At 37.0% G+C, this 20,761-nt stretch overlaps 1 protein-coding gene across 2 annotated transcripts in view; it reads right to left on the bottom strand.

Annotated features, from left to right (window-relative positions):
- UMAD1 (UBAP1-MVB12-associated (UMA) domain containing 1) overlaps nucleotides 1-20,761 on the bottom strand; it is a 192,333-nt gene that overhangs the window by 61,739 nt on the left and 109,833 nt on the right. For both annotated transcript variants that reach the window (XM_081079962.1, XM_081079963.1), the window contains one exon: nucleotides 45-118. In XM_081079962.1, the coding sequence (XP_080936088.1) occupies nucleotides 45-118 (74 nt within the window). The remainder of the gene's footprint in view (nucleotides 1-44; nucleotides 119-20,761) is intronic.

Below are 20,761 nucleotides of genomic sequence, written 5' to 3' on the forward strand. Positions count from 1 at the left end.
TTGTTCAGCTTCAGCCCAAAGTGGACTCATTGAGTTTCACTTACCTCCAAAGGTTGACTGCCTTCTACATCTGAAGTTTCACCTCTTGCTTCCATTCTTCGCTCATTTGCTGTCTCTCCTAAGAAGCAAAAGAAAAAACAAAACAATTTGTTTTTTAACCATACCATTAAGGCCCAATGATCTATTTATTTGAAATATCTTTTTTTATTATATGTTTCACATTATGGAGTCAACTACTATTTCCTTTGTTACAAAGAAAATAAGTTAGTTTTTAACAGCAGTAATTTTATAGAGGTCCCATAAATCATCCATAAATATATATACATACAACCTAAACCAGAAATGTATCCTGCTTTATACAGGTTTACTGGGCAAAAATCAAGTGAATTCACATTTTGTAAATCAAGTCATATGTGAAGTAAACTAGGAAGGCTTACAACTTAAAAATAAGGCAAATTATTTTCAAATAAAAGTATTTATAATATAAATGAATTTCCTCCAAATTAGTTTTATAATAAGGATTACTCCATAAGTTTTTGTGTCTCTGCAGATTTGCTTTAGAGTAGGTAGATATGTTGAATGTAATAATTAACCAATGTCAAACAAACTTTACAGCAGGAAAGAACTATAAACAAATTCATAAATTAGCCTTCGGTTAATACTTTGATTCCTAAGGCTGGGTGGATTATATTACTCAGCGAAGTTGGTGACTAGACTGGCTCCAGAGACATAGGATAACCATAAACATAGTCAGGTAAGTATAAGCATAATTTAATTTATTAATGACCTATATTATTATCACAAATGATCTGTGATTAACACATGGTAAGTAAAGAAACGATTACCCTCCTTCTTTAAAGCACAATGACAGGTTAACTTAGTAAATTGTAAACTGCACCCTTCCCATAAATTTAAGCGAGCTCAGGAATTTCTACAACGGGTGAGGTTACAAAATTCACAGATGATGACTTCGCGGACAATAAATGTTAGGAATTTGTTAATATAAGGAAGGTCCCAAGTCTTGACTGAAGGTCAAGTAGGAAAGTCTTGGCTGAGCTTAACTTTTCCATATGAAACACAAAAGTTTAGTTTACCAATGGCTATAATCAAGGAAGAGCCGCATGAAAATTATAAAGGAAAATTCTGCTCAATTCTAAAATCATGAAGAATTAAATTGGTAGTTGACTTACTTAAGATAGGTATTTTACTTAAAGTTAACTCCCCAAAATGTTTATTCCAGCCTATAAACTTTGTTCTCAGCTATGTGTAACATAATTGCTAGGCAGGACCCAGCACATAATAGGTGTTCAACAAATACTAGCAGAATAAATTAGTGAACTTCACTTTATAGCTTCCAATCTATAAAACTGTGATGAATATAAATGGTACATAATAAAAACTGTATTTGAGCATATGCTTAGTCTCTTCTAAAACATATTTGTAAAACTTAAATGGCAAATTCATTAAATACCACTATAATGTATTGTTACTAGTGATCCATAATTGTGGTATTACTAAATTTTAAAAACAGTTAATGATTTAAAAAATCATATTGAAACAAAAGCAGTAGGAACTTTTGTGTTATAGATATAGGATTATAAAGTTAATAATCATTAAGTGAAAAAAAACAACCAACAACCTATTCTTGTGACCTAGACTCTCACAAAACCATTTTGAGTGATTTTTTACGCGATTGTTTAAACTGACCGTTTATTTGCATATCAAAAAGAGGCTGATTTTTAGAAATCCAGCTTCTCTCTGAAAGTTAGGGATCAGATAACCAACCCCAATTTAGAGGTGGCAAAATCAAGGCACAAGGAGTTTATAGGTGGAGACCATGGCAGCATGAACAACCAAGGATTCAAGTCTGTAAAATGAGGTCGAGGTGTGTTTCATAATTCCCACTCATGATGTTTGTAAGAAAATTATGTATCACTCAATATGAAAGATTTTTTATTTTTTTTTTACCTTTTAAAATGTTATTGCTCCATCCCAAAGCCACACACTGTATTGGGCTAAAAGCATTTAATGGGTTTCTTTTGCCATTTTCTGATTTTGAGGTATTTATACAAAACTTTATTTCTCCCTACTGCCTGAATAACCAGAAAGGTTATTAGCCAGTGTTCCTGATATCACACAACACATCTGCCTGGAAGCAACTGTAGAATCACTATTTACTGAAATGCCATGTCTGTCGATGACTCAGATAGGAATGATTACAAGGAAAAATGCCATCTGCAAGATTATTCTCTATAAACAAAGGCACAAAATGAAAACTACACAAATGACAAACAGAAAAAAACACAAAAACAGGTCACAGAGAAATATGATTTTTGGGTTTTTTTTCTCCCATTGAAGAATTATTCTATCATGGTAAAAATTCAGTTACTTTACCCATTTTTTATAACCCACATGAAAATTAGATACTTGAATAATAAATAAAGATGCATGCGACCAATGTGAAATAAAGTACTTCAGTTTTCAAACATCAGTTAATTCTAATTTATATCTGGATAGAGTCGAAAATTTCACTTGCAAGTCAGCTATTTAAAAAGAATAGAAACAACCAACATTTTCACAGTACTTTACATTTCATAAAGCCTTTTTTATACAATATTTGATTCTCACTATGGCTCAGTAAGACATCCTTCACTTCCAACCCCCCAGTTTACAGGTGAGTGAACTCTAAGGGGCGGAGCATTCAGTGACATGTCCAAGGTCTCCCAGATAGAAGGCAGTCTCAGTGGGAGCAGCACCCAGTCTCCTGACATCTCCTGGGATTCTGTGGAAGGTTCTGAGGGGTGGGATCTAAGGTGGGAGGAATCCAATCTCTGAGTTAGAGAACAGGGCATGAAGAGAAGAGTCCAGGGCTCCCGCTCTCTAAAAACAGTATCCCACTCTCTGAAGACAGGATCTTGTGCTGGTCCAACTCCCTTGGCCCCTACGCACTTCTCTCTACTCCCTTTTCCTTCCATAGTCCCCATCCATTTCTGCTGATGATACCAAATACGTCTGGCCAGGGCAAGCCTCTGTCCTTCCTCTGGCCCTTCAAAGCAAACACACAAGCCCTTTGATATTTTTCCAGAAGATTGTAAGGTTAGACACAATTTTATAAGAGGAAAAAAATCTCTCTTATACTACAACCATGTGATTTTCTTGGTTTAAAATGTAGTTTTTATTTAGAGTGAGTAAATGATAAAAGCTACATATACATATTAATGAAGCTCTTTCGGAATTTAGACTGAAGGGAAATTCATCTATATTTTAGATTAGGGATTGGCAACTTTTTTCTGTAAAGGGCTAGGTAGATAGTAAATATTTTAGGCCTTGTGCGCCATGTGGTCTCGGTCACAGGTTTTGGACCACAGACAAATATAAAAATTGTCGTTGAGAGCAGCCATAGACAATATAAAAATCAATGAGTGTTCCTGGGTTCCCATAAAATGTATTTACCAAAACAGGTGTCAGGCTGTAGTTTCCGGAGCCCTGTTTTAGAGAATGTATGTACTCCACCTTTCTGGGATAAAAAGCTGAATTATGTTTGAATTCTACAAAGAGATGAGAAAGGGACAGTGATTAGAACATCATCATGATCCCATTCTATTGTGTGAACTGGGCTGAGGGAGAGGAGAAATGGTAGTGAAGAAGTGAGCACTAGGAATAAGGAAAGATAGAAAGGAGAGAACTCCCCAGTGACTGGAGGGAACCTAGATGCCTATTTGGGTCACCCATAGGAGACTTGTTTCGGTGGAGAGGTTGGTAGTGGGTGAGGGAGGAAGCGACCTCAGTCATTAGGTCTCCTTCAGGATGGAGGAAGCTCTGGTAACATCCACACCAGGCCTCCCTCCACTCTCCCGTCCACGGGCTGGTGATTTGGGAGGACTTGGCTACATGGTTCTGCCTCCTCCTCTTCCCCCTGAGAATGGGAGGGTCACATAGAACACGTGACTGTCTGAAATGACCTCCCACAGGGACCTGGGGGGGTGTGCCCCAGCCTCGCATATACTATAACTGGATGGAGCTCAATGTGATTCTGGGATTGGTATTGGGAAATCTATTTGCTCCTTGATAGAAGTCACATTCTTCAACATTAGCTTTATAGGCAATAAAGATGAGAATTGGGTCTCCATCTTTTTTTCTTTGTTTTTGCTTGTAAATTGCTCAGATCTTATCTGGGGAAAAGAGGTGTTACTCTTGGAATGCCCTAGAGTCCAACAAGACTGGAAATGGGCTGGTGTGGACAGTGTTGCATACTGCCTGCAATGAAAAGTTGTGAATACAGAAAACTATTTTCTTTGACTAGAGAGGAATTATCTAGAAATCCCAACCTGAGACTGCAGTCTACAAAACACTAGTTTCAAGGGGTTCACCTGGAAAAAATATTTCTAAATATTTTTTTAGTCAAAAGTATGTGAAGAACCTGCAGAATGTGTTCCCTTTCAGTTGATTTCCAATGCATTTTATTTTTGTTGTCAAATGATTTTTAATGGAAATATTTTCTCTGTAGTTCTTAACTAGCTGGGCATTCCATAGCAGGCACCACAGTTGATGTCATCTGCGATATCATGAGGGTGGCGGCCATCAACATTGCAGCCCACACTGGGCAGGCCCCAACATCTCTTTAGTGGTTCCTGAGAGTTCTCTAGCTAAACATCGGTGTCACATCTGTTGAGCAATGTTGAAAATCTCATCAAAAGTGATATTTCCACTGTGCTTATTGTTGTTGTTTTTTGCTTCTTTCTGTCTCAATCTGGGCAGATCTGTTCTGCATGGTCAGCTTCACTGTAATTCTCAGAGTCACTGATTGCTTTGGCGATGTCATCACTTTTTTGGAGACAGACCCAGAGGGCCGATCTTGGGGTCTAGGGCAGACGTGGCACCTTCCCCACTGGTGCACCTCAGGTATAGGACTTTGAGGTCCTTGGAACTTTGGCGGTGTGGTGGAGGCTGCTGGTGTCAGATGAACAGGGTTCGAGATGACCAAAGAAAGCTGCACCGTGGTCTCCTCCCAGGCCAAAAGCTGAAAGCCCAGTGCACTTTAACATATTACAGGCACTGAGAAATTCTTTAGCAAAGCAATTTAAAAAAAAATTTTGTTATAACATATTTGACTAAGGAGCCATTTTATTCATCTAATGAACACCTAGGAACATACTATGGAAAATGCTGATATAACACTTCCAAAGTTAAATTTGATTATGAAATGTATTATTTTTACCTGACTCTTTAGAAGACCCTCAACATCACCAAATTTGTTGCTTAACTCTTGAACATTCATTTTACACAATACTACCCCACAGTTTCTTTCCTTTAGATGATTCTTTTCACAACTCCCTGTTCATCCATGCAGTTGCATTTGGCCCAGATCAGCATTATGTGACTATTCTACTACACAATTCTTGACGCCAGAATAGTTGATAATCTACAGAGGAGAAAAGGATAGCTGAGCACCTTGAAGACAGGAGAAAACCCCAGTGCTCAGAAATATCTCCCCCACAAATTTCACCAATTAGAGAGATTCATTAGAGTTAATGAGCTCCTCTTTTAAAATTCAAATACCCTCTGGGAGTGTTTGCTTATTAGTCATTCACCAAGTGAAGTAGTGGAAAGAATGGTGGAATGGTCACCCCATTAACTCCTTTTCATCCTTCAGTCACACACTCATTACACTATGTAGCCTGGCACTTTGGCCAGAGAATGGCTTTGGAATCTGACAGATCTCGACCCAAACCCTTTACCAAGTCCATGACCTTGTGCAAGTTACTTAACTTCTCAGAGTCTCAATTTCCTCATCTGAAAAATGGGAATAACAATAAACAATTAAGTTTGTTATAAAGGCTAAATGAGAAAACATGTTAAACCCTAATCGCAGAGAAGAAGGGAGAGGAGTTGGGGAAACACAGAGGTTTTGTCTTGGTGTCAATTGCTGTTGTACCTTTTGTCATGCTGTTGTTGTCACTATCTCACAGGTGCTAGGAGGGGCCCTCGTAATTTCATTTAGTGCTCATGGCTGTGTTGTGAAGTTGTCTTTATTGTATTGACTTAAGAATGGCACAGCTGGTTGGAGCTTGTCCTCTCAACCACAAGGTTGCCGGTTCGACTCCCGCAAGGGATGGTGGGCTGTGCCCCCTGCAACTAACAACGGCAACTGGACCTGGAGCTGAGCTGCGCCCTCCACAACTAAGATTGAAAGGACAACAACTTGACTTGGAAAAAAGTCCTGGAAGCACACACTGTTCCCCAATAAAGTCCTGTTCCCCTTCCCCAATAAAATCTTTAAAAAAAAAAAAAAAGAACAACAGACTTGGTGTTAAAATTCAAGTCTACTGACAATACCAAATCATTACTAATATGGGGCTTCCCATTATTTATTTAAACTTGAGTTAATTTATCCAACTCAGCTTAATACACTTTATATTTAAGTCTTCCAAAGCTCCCTTTGTTTGCTCTTCCACTTTTCCTAATACTGTCCACTTACTCCCACTATAATAAAGAAAGGAGGAATAGAGAAAAAGTGCTGCTTGCTGAAGATGTGTCCTGCCCAAGAGCTTCTGCTGTCAGGACAGGATTCTGATGACAACTGTTATAACCCCACAAAAAAAAAAAAAAAAAAAAAAAAAAAAACCAACTGAGCCAGAATAGGAACAGCTAAACCATAGAGGGAGGAATGCAGTTAGCAAACAAATATAGGAAAAGGTTCAAGCTGACTAGGAATCAAAGAAAAGCAAATTAAAATGGCACCAAGAGCCTATTAATTTAGCATACCATAATTTCTACACACAAAATTTCCCAAGGATAGAATACAACTAATACACTGGCATCATTCTGATAATGAAGTAAACACTCCTGATAAACATCTGTTGATTTGACAGTATGGGAGGAAGGGGCAATAAGAAATATAATTCTACACACACACATTCTCTCTCTCTCTCTCTCTCTCTCTCTCTCTCTCTCTCTCTCTCTCTCCCTCACCCCCCCCCCCGACTAAGGGCTTCTAAAAAAATGATAAATGTTTGTTAAAATATGAAGAAAAATTTAAGAGTTCAATAGAATAGGCAATCTATTTTACAAGATATTAGTGGGAATCTTAATTTTAATACATAGTTATACACAACTTTTAGGCATCATGTTAGATTTTAACCTTATAACTGCTATTAAAATCACAGAGGTAAAAACCGTGCTTGCTTCTTTAAAACGTCAGGGTCACACTGAATACCTAAAAGCATTTTACTCAGGGAAGTAAGAATACCAGCGAATCTAACTGAGGTCAGACACACTTATAGTTCTACCGGCCTGCTCTTAATTAACTTGTCCTGGAATGCCACAGATGTCTTTAGGTTTGAGTCTTGTTACTTTGTAGCTATGGGTAATAATTTTCCTGGAAGATCTTAAAGCAATCCAAAAACATCATTTAAGCATTTAACACTATATTAAGCAGTTAAGCCTAGGCATTCTAGGCTTGTAGGCTGGAGACTAGAAACACAAAAGGCCGAGTTCATTTTGTCCCTGTACATTTGTACAATCCTGTATGGTGCTGTACAAATCTGCCGTCAAAGGTTTTTTTGTTAATCTTTCCTAAATCAGAGTAAATTTATATACTGCGAGAGTGAGTTGGGCTGACCATTCCAGACCCTAGATCCCAAAATGCTGCTGAAAGAACTCTCTACAAGGAATGTTCTGAGCGGTCCCCTGACGACAGGTTCTACAGGCTCTGCTGAAAACAAACAGAACTGACACAGGAAGGATTTTCAGTGTGCACAGCTTGAAGCCTCAATTTGTAAAGAGGAATAAAAATAAGGCTCACTCTACCAGGTCATCTGGCATCTTGAAACAAAGACTCAAATGTGCTGTCTGTTGTGGGTGAAGATGATGGCACTGATCCATCACCGATAATGCAAAGCGAGGTTGGAAATCTATTGGCATTAAGTCACTCACACTACGCGGGTTCAGTCTCCTTTCCAAGCAATAGAATAAATTTGTGAAATTAATGGTTGGCATTAGGAGTTCTGCTCAGTCAGTTTTCAACATAGAGAAAGAAGTGACCCCAGGAGATCAAATGTGTTTCCACCTGCAGCATCAATTGGTCCAACCAGAGATATTAGGTAGGTAAGCTTCTTATTCTCTTGAAATTTAGTTCATTACACACAGTGTGCTAGCTAGAGGATGTAATACAGAATTGTACACCTGAAACTTATTCAACTTTACTAACCATTGTCACCCCAATAAACTTTAATTAAGAAAAAAGGAAATTTAGTCCATCGATTGATGAAAGAGTTGTAGCACAACAGAAAACTGCAAAGAAAATTTTTAGCAGTATATGAAATATATTGCCATCAGCTTCAAGTTAAATTTCACTCATTCCACAAACATTTGTGAAGCACCTACTATGTGCCATATAATGGGCACCATGTGAACCAGAGCAATACCATCTCTGCCCTCACAGCATTTACAAACCGGATTTCAAACAAGCAAATGGAAATCATGAAATTTGGATGTAAAAATGAGCTAAAAAACTAAAAATTATGAGAGTACCAAATCAGTTAAGGAATAGAAAGTTGTATGGAGCACACTATGGAAACAAGTGGCCAACTGTAACAAAATAAGTTTCCGTATGAGGGCTTTTTTTTTTCTTTTTGCCCCTAGCTCCCTTCATTAAAAAAATAAAAAGTATATTAGCCAATGTTATTACTTTTAATGGAAGTCAAATATGAAACCTGCTCTTGTGTCACACACAAGTCTGAAGAGAACACTTCTGAAAAGGCACCAACGTTATTTGAAGAAAAGTTGATATTAGACAAATGAATCACTCGCAAATTACAGATGACAATTAGAAACAAAGCCGCACGTGGCAGACATGATGAGGTGGCAGGATGTAATGATAACTAGGTGAAGTCAGAGAGCTTGATTTCAAAACGCAAAAGAAGCTGGTTGGTTTCACTGACGCTATAGATAGCGCACTTGGCATTCGGTCATAAGATGTAAATATGTCCCCTTCGTCCTGAGGGTCACAGGCTACTATGCCATACGTAAAGCGTTCGTGTAAGAAAAGAGATTTGGTCCCTTTAAGAACTCAGGAACAGCGAGGCCTGAGGGAGGAAGTCCAAACCTCTTCACTGGTCCACTGACTAGAAGCAGGCAGATAGCAACAGTGAATCACCAATAACCATCCCGAGGAAGGACCCTGAAAGGGCCTGGATCAAAGTTTAGGGTTGCAAACTCAGGCCTGGCCATTCTTTGCTAAATTTAGGGAACTTTTAATTGGGCTACAATATACAGACAGAGTGGGAAAGAAAGGGAATCATGGGCTAGCCTGGGATGAATGTGCCCCAAAGGAAAGCAGGGGCTGAAAGTTAACAGAGAGCAGGGCCTTCATATGCATAAACAGAGGAAATTTCTGGGACATCTGCTTGCAGTGGGGCAGTGCATCTCACATTTCAGTGTGTGTAAGAATCACCTGGGGTGCAAATTCCTGCGTCTCACAAGAGATTCAAACTTGCAAAGTTTGGTGAAGGGCCTAAGAATCTAAAATTCTAGCAAGCATTCCAAAAGGTTCTAACGCAGGGGGTTCATGGACAACACTGAGAAACACTGAAGCCGACGTGAGATAACCTTACATGGCTGACACATTATCATACGCCTAATTTTTGAAATAACTATCCCCTTCTTCCTTCTCTCCTTCCCTCCCACATTGTTTAAATATTTAGAGAGGATGTATCTCAGTGCTTAGGTGGGGGCTCAGTAAGTTCCCAAAGAACTGAAAGCAGGGTCTTGAAGAAATATTTGTATCTCCATGTTCATAGCAGCATTATTCACAAGAGCCAAAAGCAACCCAGTGGATAAACAAAAGGTGGATAAACAAAAGGTGCTATATACATACAATGGAAAGTTATTAGCCTTAAAAGGATATGGTACAATACGGATGAGCCTTGAAGACATTATGCCCAGTAAAACAAGTCAGTGACAAAAAGACAAATACTGCATGATGCCATTTACATGGGGTGCCTAGAACGGTCAAGTTCATAGAGGAAGTAGAATGGAACCAGGAAGTAAAATGGAACCAGGAAGTACAATGCTGGTTACCAGGGGCTGGAGGGAGGGGCAGATAAAGAGTTGTTTAACAAGTACAGTTTGAGTTTTCAAGATGAAGAGAGTTCTGGAGACTGGTTTACAACACGGTGCATATACGTTAACAATACTGAACTATACACTTAAAAATGGTTAAGATGATAAAACTTATGTGTACTTTACAACAATTAAATATAAACATGTTGAAAAATAAGATGTGTTATCCTCTATTTAGAGCAATAAAATGGTAGAAGTTCAAGATAAGTCTACTACTGGTTAATAGTGTGTTTTCCATTTTAGTTTTGTTCTAATAAGTGTTTATATACAGATGTTATATTTAGTTTTTATCCCATATTCATGTTATCATTTTAATAAATCTATATACAAAGAAAAAAAGGAAAAAATCAAGGGAAAGAAATTGTGTTTTCTTTCTCTCTGCTCCAGGGTAGGCGAGGGCTTACTAAAGTGCCCAGCTGTAAGAAAAGGTTTGACCAGCTATCCCGTTACAATGCACTTTAAAATGCTACAATGCACACAAAAAATGATAACCAATATACCAGGAGCGCACACGTGATCACTCTGTACTAGTACATAGGCTGTTTCTGCGGACCTGTATCTGCAACCTGATTTACATTTACATTCTCAGGTAACGACAATAGTAATACTGAATAGCAATATGCTATGCTTTATAAAAATCTCAACTACTGGCTATAAAAATTGACATTTTTGAATAACTTGAAACAAGAAATCTAAAATATAAAGTACTGGAAAAACTGATAAAGCACAATTGCAGATTATGCAGAACTTCACAGCTACTATGTGTATCCTCTAATGATGGAAAGCAAAATACCTAAACTTCCACTGAGGAAGAGACATTTTTCAATCCCCTTATGCCCTGATGTCACTAGGATACAGAGGGAAGCTGACAATGAAATCCAGGTGTTTGGGGGAAGGGGTTCAAAAATCAACAAATAAACTGACATCCCCACTGCTGGCTGGGCTTCTTTTTCCCATAGAAATCCCACCAAATTAGAAGAGTTAAGGGGAAAAAAAAACAAAACAGAGTAACAGGGTAGGAGGCAATGCACAAATCAGACTCTGAGAGCCAGCTACTGGTAGATCCTAATCTAACAGCTGGGGGATACTGACCTCTGGAGCTCCAAAATAGGTCGATGGCACAAAATCTGAAAGGTGTTACATGGCAAAAGCCCATTGAAGGAAGAAGCATCCTGGTGAGAGGGAGCCGGTGGCATGGCTAAAAAGTATGAGAATTTGCTTGATCACAGGGTGGAAGTGATGATAGAAAGAGCAAGAACCACTCTTTGAAATGTTCCTCAACCGGCTATTATGTACTCAATGTTCACATCTCAGCTCCAACCTCACTGTCTCAAAACTCCCCCAAGAGAACCCATGCCCCTCTACAATCTTCTCCAAAGTACCTGACACGTTTGCAATCATTTAATTATATGCACGCACTTGTTTAATAGCTGTTGTTTCACTAGACTGCCAGTTCCCTCAGGACGTGCTTATTTTATTTGCCACAATGTTCTCAGCATCTAGTACAGAGATTGGCACCAAGTATGCACACGCTAGGTCCCATGAAATGGCTATTTTCTAACTGAGGCATTACAGCAAACGTGGCATTGTTGAGAGGAGGGTGAGAGACAGGCTCAGAAAAATAAAAGTTTCTGATGAAACTACGGGATATATAAAGGAAGTTGAAGAGGATGCCCTATGATTGGTAAAAAATAAGTTTATTAATAGCGCTTGGAAGTGGGTGAACGGTAGAGGCTGAACAAAAGGCTTAAGGAGAGATCAATAATCACAGCTCTCATGTGACGTTTGGACAGGATTTCTGCAATAACGAAGGACAAGGTAGACCAGCTCTAAGAGACTTGGAAACACTTCCCAGCAGTTTGTAAGGATAGAAGAACAAGGACAAAGGGTCAACAGTGACTTTGAAACCAGAGAAGAGATTTCACCAGATTCTGTGTAGTTACAGTGAGTTTGAGGTAATTGCATGAAATATAAGCGGTGCTGAGATTCCAAAGCAATTCTGATAAAGTATTTTTATTTTATTGTATTTAATGCTGTAGTTTTAAGTTTATTATTGATATGTATTTGACAAATTTTAAAATACCTTCTTTAAAATCATAGAACTACCTTAGAAATATAGACTAACATATTTGTGATATTTTTTAAATTCCTCTAAAAATAGTGGTAATGTTCAGAAAAATTTGCAGTTCTTTTCGTTTGTTAAGAAGGAATCACTAACTTCAAGACTGGTTAAATAGTAAAAGCACTTGTCATTTTAGAGTTGTGAAAATTGTATATGGTTTATCAACTTTAAACTTGTATCTCTCATTTATTACCACCAAATTCCACAGAATTGCTCAGATTCATAAATTCGATATTCTAAAATTAGGATTCATTTATTAAATATCCACTATATATTTATATCTTCATGACTAAATGATTTCAAATAAATTCAGTAGTCTTCCAGGGACTGGTTAAGTGAAATTAGAATTCATTTGGACACGTGCCTAATTGCAACACATAAAAAAAAAAAAAAGTTCCAATCTCCAGTAACATTTTTGTAAGGCTTAAAGGACTAGGATGGAAAAGATAAACATCTAACCAATCAGCTCTGTTATACAAAGTTGTCTGAGAGTTGTTGCGTCCTTCAAATCAACCTGTCTCAATCAAATTCCTTTTCTTCTCCCAGTTGCCCACTTTAACCACCTCCAGACTTAATACAGCAGGCCTCTCTCCTATAGCTGTTAAATGCTCCCTCTTCACCCCAGGAGAATGCACCTCACCCTAGTGAAGCCCCTGGAAACAGAGCACAGTGGCAACGGGCAGAGCCTCACAATCTTAAGAAAGAGCAAGAAGTAGCTCTCCCAACAAGGCTTCCTGAAGAGGAAAATACTGAATGCTTACTTCTCCATACAGTGCCAACTGCTCTGTAGACCATACATCTACCTACCCATCTCATAGCAAAACGAGTCAGGAAGAAAAGCATCAAGTACAGTGTTCTTTGTGAAGCCTGATTCTAAGATTAAAGCAAACAGTGTGCTTGATAAGAAGTTTCTCAGGTTGTGAGACAGTATATACATGTGATGAGATAAAGAGCTGGAGAACTTTGGTTGGTTTAGGCTGAGTTCTCAAAAACAGTAAATGGACCTATATTCAAATGTCAGTAGAAAAAAACTTTCTACTATGGTTTGAAAACATCCCTTCAAAATCTTTATGTTGAACTGCTAACCCCCTAAGATGATGGTATTAGAAGGGGGAGGGGCGCTTTGGGCGGTGATCAGGTCATGAGGGTGGAGCCCTCCTAAATGGGATTAGTGCCCTTATAGAGAGACTCCACACAGATTCCTTAGCCCCTTCCATCATGTGAGGGCTTGGCAAGAGATCACCAGCTCTGAACCAGGAAGAGGACTCTCACAGGAAGGCGACCATGCTGGGGTCCTGATCGTAGACTTCCAGCTTCCAGAATTGTGAGAAATAAATTTCTGTTGTTTATAAGCTACCCATTCTCTGGCATTTTATTATAGAGGCCCGAACGGACTAAGACACCTTCCAAAAGTAAAATAAATAAATTAGTTGGGGCTTATCCATCATTTCTAATTATCCACATATCTGTTCCTCTACAAGACTGGTGAGCTAGTATTTTTATTTCTCAATTTTTCCTCCTCTCTCTCTTCCTGAATAACTGAGTCCCCAGCAATAGGAAGTGTCAGTATGTTGCAGCCCAAGTGAGGAGAGGAGGATGTGAGCAGGCTGTGACAGCTCTGGACTGGTTCGGACCACTCAAGTAGAGGCAGGTAAAGATGGGCCTGGGTCATCTCCCTGTGCCAGAAAGCGCTTAAAGAATGAGGAGGACAATTGGAAGGTGCTCCCAGTGGCCAAACTGGAATATTTTAAGACTCAAAATAAATAATTACAATAACATATTAAAATATCCATTAACAATATCCACAAATAATAATTTTCAAAATCCATGTACCGTTACTGATATAAATAAAAAAATTAATAAATAAATAAGGAGAGGAAGAAGCTTTTCCTGGTAGTGGAACAGCAACTGATGAATGGAGAAGGAATGAAGGAATTAGAAAATTACCATTTGGCAACTATCATAGTAATAGTTAATTCAGCCAAGAAACAAAGATAGATGCTAGAACCAGTGGGTGGGAGGTTCATAAGGAACAGGATGTTACACAGTCTCAAAGCCCCCTCCCCCCAAATACTGATTTACAAAGAGAGAATGAGTAATTTTACAGTAGCAAAATCTGATCGATATGACCTTAAGTGATCACGGTTAATATCTCTATAATATAACAAATAGGAATCGTGCAGTACCCTAGAGGATGCAATGAGAAGAACACATCACTTCTGTGATATTCCTCACAAAAATGCATAATCTAAATGTAATTTCAAGGACAGATCAGACAAGTCCAAATTAAGGGATATTTTATAAAATAACTGGTCTGTAATCCTCAAATGTGTCTACATGTTGAAAGGAAAGACTGAGGAACTATTCCAGATTGAAGGAGATTAAAGAGACATGATCACTAAATGCAACATGTGATCTGAACTGGATCTTTTTGCTATAAAGTACATCAATTGGACAAAATGTAAATGCGAGTCTATGGCTTTGATGGTGAATTTCCTGATTTTGATGAGTGATATAGGGGGTATATACAGCTTTTAGGAAATATACACTAAAATATTTGTAAGTAATGACACATCATATTGCTGATTTACTCTCAAATGGTAAAACAAAAAGCTCTTTGTACTATTTTTGCAACTTTTCTGTAAGTTTGAATTATTTCAAAATAAACGGAAAATAAGTAAGTTAAGGTGGTGAGAAGACAGACATAATATAAAGAGACAGAGACAGAGGTAGAGGTAGCGATAGAGATCTCAATGAATCTTTTCACCACCAACCAAATAGAACTCATCCTTTACTTTCACCTTTTCATTTTCACTTGTAAATGACTCTACAGGAAAGGAGTATGTGCAGTTATCCAGGGGTGTTTCACATGCAACGAAAACTCTAATGCAGTTTACATAATTAGGGAAACTTTCAAGAAGGAGAGGCAGAAAATAATTTTAAAATGCATTCAGAGGATACAGCAATGTGTAACCAGGCTGGTCCTGTTTATTTTCTTTATATAGCACTTCTTCTCAAAAGATTTTAAGCAAATATTTTTTTCTACTTTTCAAGGAAATTGTGACAACCTCAGAAAGGAATCTCTGTACAATAACTTTATGAAGAAGGAATAATTTTGGTTATTCAACAGGTGGAGAAAATAACAAAAAAGAGAAGATTTTAAAGTTCCCAACCTCACAAAATGTCTAAGTGATACAGCCAGTATTCAAACTAAACTTTGTCTAGTCCAAGATCTACATTCTTTCTAATATAATTATAAAAGGAAACAGTTCACTCTGAATTCTCTCCATAAACAATATCCACCTTCAGAATGGCTTACCATCATAAGCAAATGGATTCATTGATCGTCTTCAGTTTCTTCAGTATTTTGCCTCTTTTTGTGAGTGTATTGAATTAGAGTAGAGAGAGTACACTGCCTAATTCTGGTTTTGTTTTGCTTTCCCAGAAGTACATGAACCATTTTATAACACTGGGCAAAACAAACTGAATACCACATGTAACAGTGTGCCTCTTGAAGCAGTTTTGTTATTGATTAAGTATTCCACTGGTGTAATTATTTCTGGCTCTGATGTTTCATTTCTATCTTCTCTTAAGGAATTGGGACTCATTTTACATCTTTCTAATGAAAGCACATCAATTTACCTTTTCAATTTCCAACAGTTCATTTTTTAAACGAAAACTCTTGGTAGTTAAACAGGGAAGCAAATGTTGAGCTTATCTTGACTACTGTTCTCCATCCCTGCTCCCAACCCCATTTTATAACTGAGATCTGGAACACGGTGTCCTTACTATTCATTCTCATTCTCACCTCCCTGCCCCAAAGCTTAACAAACACCCACAGACACACACCCTATAGTATCTACCTTTCTAAAACTATAATTTCTATTCTACAGAAGATAGGATTCTTAAGTTCTCAGACTCTAATTCTACTGCCATTATAGAGACAGTGAATTCTTATTATTTTGACAGAGGAACCATGTATTGTAATAACACCAGCCTTGGCTTACAGACCACTTAGAGGGAGTTACAACTATCTGTAATTGATCTGACCTAGTTTCATTTTACAAATTAGATGAGAGACAGTGCAACCAGACTGCTCTTATAAGGATCAAGCAAGACCCTAGACAGTCTCTTCAGCAAAACCACCATCTCAAAAGAGTACAGTTCATTTCTAGATCAGACTTGGCCAGTGAGTATGTGTATCCACACAAGAGACTTTGTACCAGACATTCTGCTATTGTTGCTGATGTAGGCACAGAAAGTCAATAATGTGGATTAACTAGGATTAAAGTATTATTCTGATTACATTCGTGGCTCAAGTATCTAGGTATTAAAACTATTCTTAAGATTAAACAAAACCAAAAATCCCTACAATTTAAAATGAATAAAAAATAATGAAACCACAAATTTAAAATTTTTTAAATTAAAAGTAAACTAAGAAAAAATTTACTTTTATTTTATATCCAATAACATGTATGTACATGACCTAGACATATTTTCTTATCCCTGGTGATACATAAGACATTATGTGACAGAAACACAAATGTGTATCTCACATGCCTAAGTGTAAAGGTTTCAGATAAATAAATGGCATGAGGAGGCAAAGAATCATAAGAAATATCCAGAAGAACAGAAAGGTATATGAGAATACAGGGGGGAAGGTGAGGGGGGGACAGAAAACAAAACTGATTTTCATTTTCCCTATTTACTCTGAAGTTTATTTTCTATTATTATTAAAAAATATCTTCCCAAATTATTGTATACCTAAAAAGAAATAGAGAAGCAAAATAGAGAACAGATAAGAAAAGGGAAGTTTGAAAGATGAGAGAATGGAAAATAAATTTAAAGTAACACAAATGGTAACTAATGTGGTTTTCCATTGTATGAGTAATTTGCTTAATGTAACGATAGGTTATTTTCGCATTTTGAAATTATTAATTTTATGTTTAATTCTGTGACTTACTTCTTCATTCAAAATATAAGGCTAGAGAAAATGGTTTGGATTTGACACAGATAGTACCTCAATGCATAAAAACAATGGAGTTTTGCAAATGATCAGAATTCTATATTTTTAAAATAGTTTTCCAGGTTACTGTTTTCCTATTTCTTTAGTCCAGGTATCAGTTACTCCCTTTCTCAATTTAGAAAGTAAATGGTCCCAAGCCCCAAATCATTAATGGTTCCAAACCCAAACAAAAAACTGTTAGCATTAATAAGAGCTCAATATGAAGGATTTAACATATAAAATTCAATAGCTTTCAAATAACTAGTTATAAAATATAATGGAAAGAAATTATCCAATTTCCAATAGCCACAAAATATAAAATATTTGGAAACAATTTTTTCTATTATTTATTTATTTTTAAGAAACCAGGTCCTATATGAATAAACCTATAAAACTTTACTGAGGGTCATTTAATAAAAATACTTGAATAAATGTAGAATCATTCCTGGATAGAATTATGTACATATAAATATGTCAATTCTCCCCACATAAATTTATAGAAATACCAGTAAGGTAATTCCATTAAAATCCCCCCTTTTTCCCCCTGAATTTGGCAACCTATTTTAAAGTTCTACTAGTAAAAATTTAAAAGGAACAATCACATAATTTTGAAAAAGAATAAAGGGGGTAAATTTGTGCTATATACATTATTAAATTTTCAAAAATCCAAGTTAATTAAAACAATAATGAACTAGAAAGAAGACAGATCAATGACTCGAAAAACTCAGAAATGGATTCTAGTATATAAAAAAAACTTGTACATTCAGTGCAAGTCAACAAAATTATTGAATAACTTTGTGTCAGGTATTGGTTAATAGGAAAGTAAACTGGTATAATCTTTCTAGAAAGCAATTAGACAATATGTATCAAGAGGTTCTAAAGAGTTCATATATCATTTTTGTCAGCAAATGCACTTCTAGAATTTACTCTGAGGTCAGAAATTATTTTAAGTATTTATACAAAGATGTTCATTATAATGTTATTTATAAATAGTGAAAACTTGACAAAGGTAATAGAGCTAATAATGGCAAATCCATACAATGGAATAATATGCAGCCATTAACATTATGTTTAAAACTTATTAATATACATTCACACAATAGAGTATTCTATAACAAGGAGAATAATGAACTGTAACTGCACACAATAGTATGGGTGAAATCTCACAAACAGTATTTTTAGTGCAGAGCAAGACACAAAATGTACATGCTTTATGTTTCCATTTACATACACGTCATACACATAAAACAATCTATGCCGTCAGAAGTCAGAATACCTTTGGGGAGTTGGGTGAAGTGACTGAAAGGGGAGTGTTAGGGGGAGATTCTATGATTCTATCATTTCTATTTCTCGATCAGGATGCCAATAACATTTTAGGAAAATTCACTGACTTATCAGTTATACATGTTTCTATATGTATGCTATTCATCAGGAAAAAGTTTTTCCAAATTAATGACAAGAGAAAAACCTCCATAATATTAAAGTGGAAAAAAAAATCAAGCTACAAAACTGTACATAAAATATAGTTTGTTTTGTGAATACAAGAATAGCATAGAAAAATAGCTAGAAGGAAAACAGGTAGTTGGGGATGTGGGTTTGGGAGTTGGGGAGAATTAAAGTGAGCTAGCAGGAGACAGGAAAAGAACACCCAATATCTTATAAGAGTAATTTGTTAGTAAAGCTTGGTTTAAAGAGGAGATGGTGGTGGCTTGAGGGTGTGGGGTAAAGGGGCATGGTTTTAGGACAGGAAGAGCTTGAACCTATTTATGTTCTGATGGAAAGGAGTCGGTAGAGAGGGAAAAGTACAGGAAATATACAGAAAAAGAACAATAATGCCCCTTAGCAGGCTCGTAAGTGTATACAAAAATAAGCAACTCAAAAAGGGACAGGAAGGTTTTGAACACAATATGTATACAAAGCAGTTCTTTTTCATAGAGCTTTGCAAATTAATGTGACAAGGAACTTGTCCACTTTCCTCTCTGTGTATACTCATTTGTACTCTTTCATGAGGCCTTCAGATTATCACATTATCTGGATCAGGTAATTGATGTAAGAGTTTTAGCCAAACGATAACCTCTCCCTTTAAAATGTAATACTTCAGGACAAAATAAAGACCGGTCAAGTATAATGACAGCAGGTCTGGTGGAAAGTAGCATTTCTACACATGCTAGCTGTGTGACTTGAAGGCAAGTAATTTAGCCGTGCTGTGCCTGAGTGGCCGCATCTGAAAAATAATGAAGATCATAAAAGGTTGATAAGAGGCCTAAATGAGATCATCCACATAAAATGCTTAGCCCAACATATGGCACAGAAGAAACCCTCAAAAATTATAAACTGCTATCTTCACTTTGTTTTTAATCTGGGGGCAGAGTTTCTAAGGTGTCTTGATCCACAAATAGCAAAACAAAAACCAAGAATATAATAGGCCACAAAATAATAGACCCTAATTCAAAGTAATCTCGGCAACTCGGCAAAGAATATGCTTTCTCTCTACTTTTTATTTTGAAAACTGTTAAGAGAACACCTTAGATTATTCACCTTCACCTACATTCACCAATTGCTAAATTTTGCCATATTTACTCTCCCTCCTCGCCCTCCTCCTACATTTCTTTCTCTCTCTCTCTTTCTCTGTCTCTCTCTTTCTCTGTCTCTCTCTGCCTCTCTCTCTGTCTCTCTCTCTCTCTCTCTCTCTCTCACACACACACACACACACACACACACACACACACACACGGCCAGTACTGGAGAAGCCCAAGACTCATTAGTTAGTTCACTGTTTAGAAGAATATATTCCATCTATTTGCCATGTGTACAAAAAGTCAGCCTTTTTCAGAGAACCTAGTAGATTGCACAAGACATGTTATGTAGTAATATTAAAGCTGCAGTAATTGCGAGGACCAGTGGAGGATACAACTGATAGTAGATAAAAATATTTTTTCAATGCTCTCCTGGGAAAGATAAAGGGTCTCAGAGCTCTATTCTTACATCTGTTAATAAGGAGAAAGCAAAGGCTTTCACTAACAGGCAAGGAAGCCTGGCAGACTTGGATGACGGCTGGAGTTAGACCTGTTACTGAATGGCGAAACATCCCTGTGTGTGCACAGGTCTTTTCCCCACAGCTACACCAGAGAGAACATTTAAATGAAGGTCCTCCACTCCCTTTTTAAAGCACCCAAGTTACTGTGCATATCTGGTGGTGGGTTAGAAAATCCAAAGGACACAAAGCACTTTGTCTCAAGAAATTACACATTTGAAAATACGTCCTCCAGATTTTAGATAGAACCACATAAAATAGTGTCTAGACTAAAAAGAAGTCAATATTGGCAATTTCATATATTCACATATATTTGTTCAAGTGGAAAAATCACATATGTATAAGGAAATTCACTGCAGTGTTGTTTACAAAAGTGGAAGTGTGGAAATAACCTAAATGTAAATAGATAGAGGATGAGTAAATAAACTATAGCATTACCATATAATGGAATATTATGCAACTGTCAAAAGAAAAAGAA

The sequence above is a fragment of the Rhinolophus hipposideros genome (assembly GCF_964194185.1).
Source record: "Rhinolophus hipposideros genome assembly, chromosome: 18".
In the NCBI taxonomy this organism is placed as follows: Eukaryota; Metazoa; Chordata; class Mammalia; order Chiroptera; family Rhinolophidae; genus Rhinolophus; species Rhinolophus hipposideros.